At 38.1% G+C, this 14,127-nt stretch overlaps 1 protein-coding gene across 1 annotated transcript in view; it reads right to left on the reverse strand.

Annotated features, from left to right (window-relative positions):
- MUC19 (mucin 19, oligomeric) overlaps nt 1-14,127 on the reverse strand; it is a 125,077-nt gene that overhangs the window by 7,286 nt on the left and 103,664 nt on the right. Inside the window, 8 exon segments of the mRNA XM_018049032.1 lie at nt 4,634-4,663; nt 6,140-6,187; nt 6,356-6,409; nt 6,893-6,946; nt 9,135-9,190; nt 10,362-10,401; nt 10,623-10,676; nt 10,794-10,847. Coding sequence (XP_017904521.1) covers nt 4,634-4,663; nt 6,140-6,187; nt 6,356-6,409; nt 6,893-6,946; nt 9,135-9,190; nt 10,362-10,401; nt 10,623-10,676; nt 10,794-10,847 — 390 coding nt within the window.

Here is a 14,127-nt window from a genome sequence, read left to right on the forward strand (position 1 = left end):
GCCGTGATCTTTGTTTGCTGATTGTGAGCTTTAAGCCAACTTCTTCAAGCTCCTCTTTCACTTTCATCAAGAGTTTCTTTAGTCCTCCTTCACTTTCTGCCATAGGTGGTGTCATCTGCATATCTGAGGTTATTGATATTTCTCCCGGCAATCTTGATTCCAGCTTGTGCTTCATCCAGCACAGCGTATCTCATGATGTACCCTGCATATAAGTTAAGCAAGCAGGGTGACAATATACACCCTTGACATACTCCTTTCCTGATTTGGAACCAGTCTGTTGTTCCACATCCAGTTCTAACTGTTGCTTCTTGACCTGCATACAGATTTCTCAAGAGGCAGATCAGGTGATCTGGTATTCCCATTTCTTTCAGAATTTTCCACAGTTTATTGTGATCCACACAGTCAAAGGCTTTGGCATAGTCAATTAAGCAGAAGTAGATGTTTTTCTGGAACTCTTGCTTTTTCAATGATCCAACGGATGTTGGCAATTTGATCTCTGGTTCCTCTGCCTTTTCAAAGCCAGCTTGAACATCAGAAAATTAATACTTCACGTATTGTTGAAGCCTTGCTTGGAAAATTTTGAGCATTACTTTACTAGCATGTGAGATGAGTGCAATTGTGTGGTAGTTTGAGCATTCTTTGGTATTGCCTTTCTTCCAGTCCTGTGGCCACTGCTGAGTTTTCCAGATTTGCTGGCATACTGAGTGCAGCACTTCCACCGCATCATCTTTTAGGATTCGAAACAGCTCAACTGGAATTCCATCACCTCCACTAGCTTTGTTCATAGTGATGCTTCCTAAGGCCCACTTGACTTTGCATTCCAGGATGTCTGGCTCTAGGTGAGTGATCACACCATCATGATTATCTAGATTGTGAAGATCTTTTTTGTACAGTTCTTCTGTGTATTCTTGCCACCTCTTAATATCTTCTGCTTCTGCTAGGTCCATACCATTTCTGTCCTTTATTGAGCCCATCTTTGCATGAAATGTTCCCTGGGTATCTCTAATTTTCTTGAAGAGATCTCTAGTCTTTCCCATTCTGTTGTTTTCCTCTATTTCTTTGCATTGATCACTGAGGAAGGCTTTCTTATCTCTCCTTGCTATTCTTTGGAACTCTGCATTCAAATGGGTATATCTTTCCTTTTCTCCTTTGCTTTTTGCTTCTCTTCTTTTCATAGCTATTTGTCAGGCCTCCCCAGACAGCCATTTTGCTTTTTTGCATTTCTTTTTCCTGGGGATGGTCTTAATCCCTGTCTCCTGTACAGTGTCACGAACCTCTGTCCATAGTTCATCAGCACTCTGTTTATCAGATCTAGTCCCTTAAATCTATTTCTCACTTCCACTGTATAATCCTAAGGGATTTGATTTAGGTCATACCTGAATGGTCTAGTGGTTTCCCCTACTTTCTTCAATTTAAGTCTGAATTTGGCAATAAGGAGTTCATGATCTGAGCCACAGTCAGCTCCTAGTCTTGTTTTTGCTGACTGTATAGAGCTCTACATCTTTGGCTGCTAAGAATATAATCAGTCTGATTTCAGTGTTGACCATCTGGTGATGTCCATATGTAGAGTTCTCTTGTGTTGTTGGAAGAGGGTGTTTGCTATGACCAGTGCATTCTCTTGACAAAACCCTATTAGCCTTTGTCCTGCTTCATTCTGTACTCCAAGGCCAAATTTGCCTGTTATTCCAGGTGTTTCTTGGCTTCTTACTTTTGCATTCCAGTCCCCTAAAATGGTAGGACATCTTTTTTGGGTGTTAATTCTAGAAGGTCTTGTAGGTTTTCATAGAACCATTCAACTTCAGTTTCTTCAGCATTACTGGTTGGGGCATAGACTTGGATTACCATGATATTGAATGGTTGCCTTGGAAATGAACAGAGATCACTCTGTCATTTTTGAGATACATCCAAGTACTGCATTTTGGACTCTCTTGTTGACTATGATGGCTACTCCATTTCTTCTAAGGGATTCTTGCCCACAGTAGTAGATATAGTGGTCAACTGAGTTAAATTCAACCATTTCAGTCCATTTTAGTTCTCTGATTCCTAAAATTTCGACATTCACTATTGCTATCTCTTTTTTGATAACTTCCAATTTGCCTTGATTCATGCACCTAACATTCCAAGTTCCTATACAATATTGCTTTTTACAGCATTGGACCTTGCTTTCATCACAAGTCACATCCACAACTGGGTGTTGCTTTTGCTTTGGCTCTGTCTCTTCATTCTTTCTGGATGATCTCCACTGGTCTCCAGTAGCATATTGGGCACCTATCGACCTGGGGAGTTCATATTTCAGTGTCCTATCTTTTTGTATTTTCATATTATTCATGGGGTTTTCAAGGCAGGAATACTGAAGTGTTTTCTCTTCCCTTCTCCAGTGGATCACATTTTGTCAGAACTCACCACCATGACCTATCTGTCTTGGGTGGCCCTACAAGGCAGAAGCTCATAGTTTCATTGATTTAGACAAGGCTGTGGTCCATGTGATTAGATTGGTTAGTTTTCTGTGATTGTGGCTTTCAGTCTGTCTGACCTCAGATGGAGAAGGATAAGAGGCCTATGAAGTTTCCTGATGGGATAGACTGACTAAGGGGGATACTGGATCTTGTTTTGATGGGTGGGACCATGCTCAGCAAATCTTTAATCCAATTTTTTGTTGATGGGTGGAGTTGTGTTCCCTCTCTGTGATTTACATGGGGCCAAACTATGGTGGGCTTCCCTTGTAGCTCAGTTGGTAAAGAATCTGCCTGCAGTGCAGGAGACCCGGGATCCCTGGGTTGGGAAGATCCTCTGGAGAAGGAAATGGCAACCCACTCCAGTGTCCTTTCCTGGAAAATCTCATGGACAAAGGAGCCTGGTGGGTTGCAATCCACACGGTCACAAAGAGTCAGGAATGACTGAGCAATTAACACTTAAACTATGGTGGAGGTACTGAAGATAATGGTGACTTCCCTCAAGAGATCCCATGCATGTACTGCTACAGACTGTGCCCCCAGTCCTGCAGCAGGCCACCGCTGACCCACACCTTTGCTGGAGACTCCCGGACACCCACAGGCAAGTCTCCTGTGGGGTCACTGTTCCTTCCTCCTTGGTCCTAGTGCACAAGGTTCTGTTGTGCCAAGTGTCAAGTGAATACTCTCAAACTTCTGAACAGACATCTTTTATGGCCTATGGACCCAGATCTCCCTCAGCCTAATAAACAGCATCCCAGCAGATTTTAAGGAACCTCAAACTCAATGTGCACAAAACAGATTAAATCATATTTCCCTCAAAACCAGTTTTTCTTCTAAATTGGCCACCTCCTATTAAAGTGAAAGTGTTAGTCACTCAGTCTTGTTCAACTCTTTGAGACCCCAAGGCCTGTAGCCCACCAGGCTCCTCTGTCCATGGCAAGAACACTGAAGTGGGTTGCCATTCCCTTCTCCAGGGGATCTTCCCACCACAGGGATTGAACCCAGGTCTCCTACATTGCAGGCAGATTCTTTACCATCTGAGCCACCATAGAAGCCCATCTCCTATTAAGGCCTAAACTATTCTTTTAATTACTTAAGCCTAAAACTTAGAAGTCATCTTAATTGTTTCCCTTCTCATCATTTGGCATTGAACCTACTGCAAAATCTTGTATCTTTATCCTCACTTGAATCCCTTCCTTTCCTGGTTTTACTTATTATAATACTATTCTAGGACCTTAGTATTTTTGGTCTGACATAATTGGCTTTCTTATGGGTTGCTCTGACTCAGACCTCTTCTTGATCCAGTAAATTCTCTATGTCACAGGTAGGATAGTTTTCCTAAAGCCTACTTTTCATGTCATCATTGCCTTGATTAGATACTTCTTATAGTCCTGTAAACTAAATATTTTATTTTAGCATTCTGGCTTCTGAGGTTACCATAACATGTCTCCAGTCTATCATCTCAACCTTGTCTCTCTTCTTTGATGTATATACCCTAAACTAGCTTACTTACTGTTCTCAAATTCCAGTTCTCTAATGAAATACTTGAGAATCCTTCCAAAGTATACAATATATGTAAGATGTGTAACACATAGCATGTGTTGGCTATATAATACATAGGTCACATATTTCACTGTGAAATTTATTTTCAGCCTTATATGAAAATTGTTTCTTTGAAAATATCCTTTCTCCCACTATATGCTAATATTAGAAATGATATTTTTTGTAATTTCACCACTTAATAGAAAACATACCACATTGGCTTGATAATTTTAGAGAAACTCAAAGTCTGCTAAAATTATTAAATTCTGATTACCCCTAAATTTGTTGCTACAATTCGGTCCTCAAAAATAGTTGGAATATCTAGTTTAAAAAATAAAAGGCAATATTTCAATCAGGATATCATATAGTTACATGAAACACTTTATTGTGTAAGTAAATTCTATTTTGACTAAGAGACAAAATACATTTGTTTGGTTTGGCTTTATTAGTTTGTGTGTGATGAAACAGACATTCATTCACTATTTGGTGAATAAAAGCAAAATTCATCCACTTCAAGTTTTCCTATGCTATAACACTTCCTTAGCTAGTGACTTTTATTGGTATGACCTCTGAAGCTTGATTTACAAGATGAATCATTAATGTAGAATGATTTGATTTTCAAGTGAAGGTATTCTTACCTGAAGGTGGTGAAAGAGATGTTGGACATCCTGTGTAAAAACAGACACCTCATATTAGTCTCTCAGGTTTTTGTAATAGGTTTGGAGTAAATATAGTTGTCTACTACTGAAAATACACGGCCATACTGCTATTCTTATAAGCAGACATATTCCCATCAATCTTCCCTTTCTACTCCGTATGGCATTTGATATTTTACCATTAGAGAGTGTTTCCTTTAGATCTCAAATGTCAATGGGAAGGAAATATGAGAATCAAAAGGAGGAATGAGAATCAAAGTAAATTTCTCTTCAAAATTTCTTGATAGACAGTTCTGATAAATAAGATAATAAAATAATCAAATAAAGAAAAGGATAACTCAATATAAAAACATATAATATTCTATATATATATAAATAAAACAAACATATTATGTGTTACCTGGTATTAATACTCTAAGAATTTGTATGTTCTTTTTGTCTTATAGTATTTTAATCTTGTTCTATCTCCAATCCTGCCAAATGCTTTAAACTTCTTATTTTTTTGAGGCTTCCCATGTCAGAAAGTTTGGTCAATGCAACAATCCACTCATAAATTTCACATTCTATTTTCATACTGCTAAAAATCAGATTAATATTTTTATTCTATCTACCAAGCAGAAGGCTGAACTATGAGCAACAGAATATTTGGGAGAAATTTTTAAGTTTCTCCAGGTTCAAGTAAAAGGAACCCCGAAACTAATAGGTACAGAAAAACAGAAAATAAATTAATTAAAGATATGTAAGTTTGGGGCAAAAAATGCTTCTCTTTACTAAGGGAGACTAGGTTAATTCCCACCAGCAACAGGAGAGAGAAATGATCTTTAAGTATAAATATAGCAGAAATATTTTCCTACCCAGAATTCCAAATTCATTGGAGAAATTTGTAATAGAAGCAATAAAAAAAATACAATCTTATAATCTTCACATTTCTGTCAGAGTAATTTTTCTAAGACTTATCTGATCATATCATCCTCTTAACAAAATCCTTAAGGTGACCCCATTTATTATGAGGATAAAGTCTCATTTAAGTTTGGAAATAAAGTCCTTCATAAGCATTGCTCTGCTCACCTTTCTAATCTCATTTCTTCCCTGAAATTCATACAGACAATACCAATACCTGGTTAATTCCTGAAGTCCCTCACGCTGTCTCATGTCTCTGCCCTTTCAAGTGCCATATGGCAAGAATTCCCTCCTCACCCTAGCCAATATTAAATGCAGTCATCTCTTCTCTCATGTCTTCACTCAGCCCTACCAACTAGCAAACAGAAATTAACAGTCTCAATATATTCCCAGGACCATAATTGTTGTGTATTGTTTGAGTAACATTAAATACCCTGAAACTATAGTATCTGTGCCCATAATAATCTCCCCCACCAACACATACAAAGTAATAAAATGGCAAGGGCTGCTAGAGTCTAGCAAATATAAGGTTAAAGGAAATGTTAGTTGAATAAGTGACAAGGAAATTAGTACTTTTCCAACACTGACCTGTCTTATTTTCAGTTTCTTGTTCTCCTGTTGCTACAACAGTGGTTTCTGAGGAGAAACAAAAGATAGTGCTGTCATTTTATTTATTAGAGAGCATGTACACTATCAAGCTTCTGTGTGTATGCCCGCACAAATGATCACACACATTCATGCTTAAGGGAAGCTTCATGTGGAAGAGACAATTCATGCCAGTGCCTTTGGGTTATTTCATTTTACCTGGGTAGGATATTCTGGGGCTTGTTGTGATTCTATTTGACTTCGAAGTAGAGCCTGCAGAAGGAAATATTAAAATTTTCAGGAATTTTAAATTCTTGAACATTTCATAATCTCATTATCAGAGATTTCAAGGTCATAACTTCCAGTAAGGAGTTCTGGTAAAAGCCTAACCCAAAAAATCCTGGAGGAAAAAAAATAATCCCTAGGTAAAATTCAAGTCATATTTCACAAGGAAATGTAGAATAATCTTCCTGGTCTTTCTTGCCTGTTTCTTTCCCACCACTCTTCTCTCCCAAATTCAACTCCCTATATAAAATCACAGGCACATTGATCATTGAAGAGTTTGTATTTCTAGTGTTTGTCTGTTTGCATTCCAGAATCAGAGGGTTCCTTGACTCCTGTTGAAGCAGTGACTGCTAAGAGAGAAGCAAAAGTATGAGTAACGGGAGTTATAAAAGCTAGGGTTTAATTTCAGATAAGCTGTCTTGTCTTCTGAGATGCCACCAAGCAAAGTTCATTTATTTTTATTAGACTTACCAGTGATAGAAATTCCAGGACCAGTAGTTGTTTCAAATGCTTCCTTGGAGGTACCTAAAATGAGTAGGAAAAGAGCACTGGGCTTTTTCTGGTTGCAGAAGAGTGTATCTGAAGATATCTTCACATAGAACAAGAGTCTCAAAGCACCTGGAGTGTACTAGTACACCTACAAATGCCAGTTCATTCTCCTGCTATTGAAACATAGTAGGCCCTAACACAGCAACTCCTTGCTCACAGAAGAATTGAGCATTTCATGTCTCAGATGGCAAAGAGTCTCCTGCAAAATCGGAGACTCAGCTTTGATCCCTGGCTTGGGATCCCCTGGAGAAGAGGATTGCAATCCATTCCAGTATTCTTGCCTAGAGAATCCCATGGACAGAGGAGCCTGGCGGGCTACAGTCCGCTGGATGGCAAACAGTCAGACATGACTGAGTGACTAACATTTCCCTTCACTGTGACCCTGGTAACTATCACTTAAGAGTCCCCTTCTGTTAGTGACAAAAGCTATTTTCACACTGAACTATTTTGCTTCATATATCCTGTTTTCCCAGCTGTCTAGTATTAATTTTGAGGGGAGTGTTTTATGAACTGTTTATATATTTTGAATATCAACCTCTTGTCAGTCATATCATTTATAAATATTGTCTGCTATTCAAGATTTTTTTTGTTTTATTGATGGTTTCCTTTGATATGCAAAAGCTTTTAAGTATAATTAAATCCCATTCATGGTTTTTTTTTTTCTTTTTTCTTTTGCTTTTGCTTTAGGAGACAGATCCAAAAAACATTGCTATGGTTTATGTGAGGGTGTTCTACCTATGTTCTCTTCTAAGAGTTTTATGGTTTCAGGTCTTACATTTAGGTCTTTAATCTCATGTGTGCATGCTAAGTCACTTCAGTCATATCTGACTCTTTGTGATGCTATGAACTGGGGCCTGCCAGGCTCCTCTATTCATGGGATTCTCCAGGCAAAAATACTGGAATGGGTTGCCATGCCTTACTCCATGGGATCTTCCTGACCCAGGGATTGAACCCACATCTCTTACGTCTCCTGCATTGGCAGGCAGTTTCTTTATCACTAAAGAAACCAAAGCTACCATATGGACAGAACTGGGAAGCCAGAACCACCATATGCCCCCATAATTCCACTCCTGGATGTATATTCAAACAAAAATAAAAACTCTAGTTCAAAAAGATACATGCACTCCAGTGTACATAGCAGTATTACTTACAATAGCCAAGATAGGGAAACAAACTAAGTGCCCATCAACAGATAAATGGATAAAGATGCAGAAAAAATATATATGTACATGTATATGTATATATATAAATTTTTATATATATATATACACACACATATCATAGAATATTATAACGAAGATGTAGAATATATTTACACAGGAATATTACTCTGCCGAAAAAGAATGAAATTCAGCCATTTGCAACAATGTGGACGAATGTAAAGAGTACTATGCTTACTGAAATATATCAAGCAAAGACCAACACTATATGTGGCATCACTTATATGTGGAATCTAACAAATAAAACAAACAAAATGCATATAGCAAAATAGAAACAGACTCACACATATACAGAACAAATTAGTGGATACTAGTGGGGAAAGGGAAGAAGAAAAGGACACAATAGGGATAGGGGATTAACAAATACAAACTACTATATATAATATAGATAAGCAATAAGTAAATATTATATTGGTACATTTAGGGAATACAGTCATTATTTTGCAATAATTTTAAAGAGAGTATAATCTATGAAAATACTGACGCACTATGCTGTATATCTTAAACTAATACAATATTGTAAAAAAAAAAAAAGGCAACAGAAAATAGCACCCACATCTTCCTGTCACTGCGGGAAGGTAGGAGACTAACTTCATTCTTTGAGCACCAATTAGCAAACAAAGATTGGCTAATCACATGGACCAACCTCTCCCCTACTGTCTCCAGTACTTTTCCACTAGTTCACCCCAGAATTTAAGAACTCTCCTGCTCTTTATTTCAGCAAAGTTAAATTCAAAATCTCAACCCTACTGCAATGCTCTTGACTTCTGTTTCATGATCTTAAAGTTTTCTTTGCTGTTTAACTCCATCTGATACCATTTTTCTTTTACACTTCAAGTTTAATATTGATAGACATGAATATTCCTTCTCTTAAACACTTGAGTGTTAAAGGGGAGAAGAATGTTGAACATGTTAACTTCATTAGAGCTGGTAATTTTCATTACCTGGGCTGGAACTTTCTGAGACACCAGTAACTCTGCTTGATACCACAGCAGTACCTGCAAAGACAAATGAGGGACACTTCATATCAGACATAGCTTCTATTGCTAGTCTCAAAGATCAATAACAGGAAGAGAAAAGGAATCAGATGCAAATCTAGGCTAATGTTGCAGTTAGCCCATAGAGAAATTTTATGAAGTAAAAAATAAACAAAAAACAATGACAGAAAAAAAAAAATAAAACCCCTCTGAGTAGAAGAAGCCACATGGATTTTATAACTTGTTGAAGAAATGCTGGTTGGATTTCAGCCTCTTACTTTTCCCTTTAGTAGTAGTGCCCTTGTGTACTTTTACAAAATTATCTGGTGGCTCTGCATGGAGCCCAGAAACTCAGAACAAGAAAACAATAGATGGCTGGAAGAGGACATGCTCTAAAAAGATTCTGCCCATTTCCTGGCCCTTTACCATTATCCTAAACATTCCCCTGTGTTGAAGCAAAGGCATAAGAATCATTAACTGAGAACACAACAGATTTGAACCATTGACACTTACTTGTTTGCCTTCCAATTCCAGTGCTAGTCCCTACGAAAGGCAAATAAGACTGAAGTTAGAACTTGCTGTGCTGATGCTACAACAGACAGTAAATTCCAGAGAAGGGCTCCAAGGCTTAACTACTTGGAGCCACTTATTAAATATTTACTTGCCTGTGTTGGAACTTTCAGGAATAACTGTTGTGCCAGAGGGTCTTCCAGTGGTACCTACAATAAGAGAGAAGCATGAGCCTCACGAAGGCTTTCTCACCCTGAGTACTATATTGACAAGTGTGCTGTTTCTCTGAAGCAATCAAAAACACTTTAACAATTTTTCTTGCACAAAATGTTAAGCTTGGCATATTTTCCAAAACACTTTCTCATGACTATTCAAATAAAATATAGGGGGAAAAGTCACACTTGCACCATAGATCTTATTTCTCTAAATATAGAATCATCTAGAGGCTGATATCCAATGAGAGAATGTCTGTCCTATAGTCACATGATTTACTTCTAGTGACTTAATTTCCCAGTTTTCCCGCACTGAAACAGAAACAAAACAACAACAACAACAACAACAACAACAACAACAACAAAAAACAGACAAAAAAATTGTCTAAACTTGTGATCAAGGGTTAGGCATCTCAATCAAAGCCTTAATTAACAAATTTACTTGCATCTAGTATAGCGATCTTCCCTCATTTCTTGGTTACTGGTGACCCCTACTGATTCTGGGCTATTGCCTGACAAAACAAAGGGAGAAAATTTTCAAATAAAGAATGTATCTAGAGAATTACATCTATAGTATGTTCTCTAGGAAAACTCGGGGAGATAATAGAGGTCATCCTTATGATCTGTTATTAAATTGAAAGAAACCAGTTTTAAGCCATGTTAATTTTCATTCACATATGCAGTAAACTCAAGTGAAAAAATTATTGAGAATCCAAAACATGGCAAAACTCACCTGATAAAATTCTTGTTTCAGTGGTTCTAACATGTTCTTTAAAAGTTGTTGCTTCTAGAAGAGCAAAGGAGGAAAATTGAGAAGCTGGAGTTTGAAAATGTGAAAATGATATATCAGTGTATGATCTCCCTACAGCCACTTAAAGGAGCATTTCTTTCACTTTTGACTTACCTGCATTGAAACTTCCAGGTGAGGATGTAGTTCCAGAGCCTGTCCCAGTGGTACCTGGGAAGGGAGAGAGTAGAAAAGAAAGGGGGAAAAAATGGACAGGGATAACTTTCTTATTGGATGGAGATCATGGTTCAGGATAAACAATGTGTTTTTGTAAAAGACTGCATTCCTACTCTAGGATTCCTTGTTCCAAAAGGTGAAATAAATATCCTTTGATATGTTTCATTTCCTGTGGTAAACTCCAGTTTTCTGGTATCCTTCTTTTCTGGAATTAGTATCATGGAGATGGCTGTCTCCCCAATCTTCACTTTTTTAACTTCCCCATCCTCACACATTTTGCTTCTATTAATAGTAGATTGGCTCCCTGAAATTATGTTAGGGACTCCTGAAGGTTAAAATGGGAAGGGTCAAGAATCTTGAAATTCTAATTATCTTGAGGCAGTTCTTTTAATTTTGAAGTTTTATAATTGTAAGGCTAGGCTCTCAGGAAAGGAAAAAAAAAAGACATTAAAAACGGAAATGTTCCCCACAAATTCTGGTTGACCCTGTTTGATCTGACATTCTGAATCCCTAAATCAGAAGCAATACAGTCTCCAGCACTCCCAGACTCTGCTTTATGGATTTGACTTAACCCATACTAGCAACTGCTGAGCTGCGACTCTTCCCTTTTTCAGGCTTCTTTGCCCACCTATATAATAACCCAAGGAATCATGTTTCAATTTATTTTTCATCTCTTTTCACTCTGTATGTTCACCATAAGGAAATACACCAGCATCCACAGTTTAAAATAACATTTGTAAGTTCAGTTCAGTTCAGTTCAGTTCAGTCCCTCAGTCGTGTCCGACTCTTTGCGATCCCATGAATTGCAGCACGCCAGGCCTCCCTGTCCATCACCAACTCCAATCACTAACAAATCTCTCTCTCCAATGAAATCTATCTTCTGTATTCTGGTTGCACTTATTTCTCCTGCTGAGCATACTAAGCGGACACCTCAGAGTACCTTAAACTAAAACTATCAAAAATCTGACCTCACTATATCTCCTGTCAGTTATAATTCTTTTTCTTCCTCCAGTATACAGCAAAATTTAGTGGATGGCACTAACATCCATCCACACAGGCACTCAAATTATGAATTAGAATTCATCCACAGTCCTTGTTATCCTTTATCCCTCCCATCACCATGCTGAAATTGATTCTAACTTGCCAACATATTTCTCATTCCTTTTGATCATCCTTCTGCCTTCTATTCTCTCACATCACTGCCTTATTTCAGTCTCTAATCATGGATAACTTCTAACAGTCTCAAACTGGATGACGTCTCCACACTTACTCTCCTACTCTCCTTCATATCAATTCTCTAGTTAATTCTCTAATTAATCTTCCCAAAAGGCAAATCTGTGCATGGTAATCAACATATCAAATAACTTTTAATTATACCTTCAGTTCAGTTCAGTCGCTCAGTCGTGTCCGACTCTTTGCAACCCCATGAATTGCAGCACACCAGGCCTCCCTGTCCATCACCAACTCCCAGAGTTCACTCAAACCCACATCCATTGAGTCGGAGATGCCATTCAACCATCTCATCCTATGTCATCCCCTTCTCCTCCTACCCCCAATTCCGCCCAGCATCAGAGTCTTTTCCAATGAGTCAACTCTTCGCATGAGGTGGCCAGAGTACTGGAGTTTCAGTTTTAGCATCATTCCTTCCATGGAACACCCAGGACTGATCTCCTTTAGAATGGACTGGTTGGATCTCCTTGCAGTCCAAGGGACTCTCAAGAGTCTTCTCCAACATCACAGTTCAAAAGCATTAATTCTTTGGCGCTCAGTTTCTTCACAGTCCAACTCTCACATCCATACATGACCACAGGAAAAACCATAGCCTTGACTAAATGGACCTTTGTTGGCAAAGTAATGTCTCTGATTCTTAATATGCTATCTAGGTTGGTCATAACTTTCCTTCCAAGGAGTAAGCGTCTTTTAATTTCATGGCTGCAATCACCATCTGCAGTGATTTTGGAGCCCCCAAAAATAAAGTCTGACACTGTTTCTACTGATTCCCCATCTATTTCTCATGAAGCAATGGGACCAGATGCCATGATCTTCGTTTTCTGAATGTTGAGCTTTAAGCCAACTTTTTCACTCTCCTCTTTCACTTTCATCAAGAGGCTTCTTAGTTCCTCTTCACTTTCTGCCATATGAGTGGTGTCATCTGCATATCTGAGGTTATTGGTATTTCTCCCGGCAATCTTGATTCCAGATTGTGCCTCTTCCAGCCCAGCATTTCTCATGATGTACTCTGTCTATAAGTTAAATAATCAGGGTGAGACTATGAAGCCTTGACATACTTCTTTTCTTATTTGGAACCAGTCTGTTGTTCCATGTCCAGTTCTAACTGTTGCTTCCTGACCTGCATATAGGTTTCTCAAGAGGCAGGTCAAATGGTCTGGTATTCCCATCTCTTTCAGAATTTTCCAGAGTTGATTGTGATCCACACAGACAAAGGCTTTGGCATAGTCAATAAAGCAGAAATAGATATTTTTCTGGAACTCTCTTGCTTTTTTGAAGATCCAGCAGATGTTGGCAATTTGATCTCTTGTTCCTCTGCCTTTTCTAAAACCAGCTTGAACATCACCATGAAATCATGTTTTAAATTTTTGTGTCATAGCTGACATCTATACTACAATATTATTATGGTAAAATATAAAATTGATGCATCATTTCCTTTTTTCCTTATTTTAGGAAATTCCTGTTATGATTTTGAGATATAGAAGTTCCAAAGAACCTCCCAGCACCTGCTCTTGCAGTTCTCTCTCATTACCTGGATTGCATTTCATAAGTATGCTGGACTGTAATAATTTCCTTAACTGTTTTATTCTACTATGCATTTTAATAGAAGAGGAAATATTTCTTCCCTGATCATTTCCATTTTTTAAACAAAAAATCTCAGTGTGAGGCTCCAAGAATGTCTTAAGTTATTTCAGTCACCTTAATTTACCTGGGTTGGAAACTTCTTGGTACCAGTGACTTCATCTTATGTGATGGTAGTGACAATGAAGACAAGTAAGAAAGTATCTACTTGTCCTCAAAAAAAGAAAAAAAGACTCTTGTTTTCATGATGATATTTACTGTCAGAAAACTATGTTCTAATAAATATGAGTCTGATGAAATCTTTAGTCCAGGAAATTCTAGTACACTAAGATAACCAGTTTTAATTGGCTCTGCTGCTTCTAAGTCGCTTCAGTCATGTCTGACTCTGTGCGACCCCATAGACAGCAGCCCACCAGGCTCCACCGTCCATGGGATTCTCCAGGCAAGAATACTGGAGTGGGTT

This window comes from Capra hircus, chromosome 5 (genome assembly GCF_001704415.2).
Source record: "Capra hircus breed San Clemente chromosome 5, ASM170441v1, whole genome shotgun sequence".
In the NCBI taxonomy this organism is placed as follows: Eukaryota; Metazoa; Chordata; class Mammalia; order Artiodactyla; family Bovidae; genus Capra; species Capra hircus.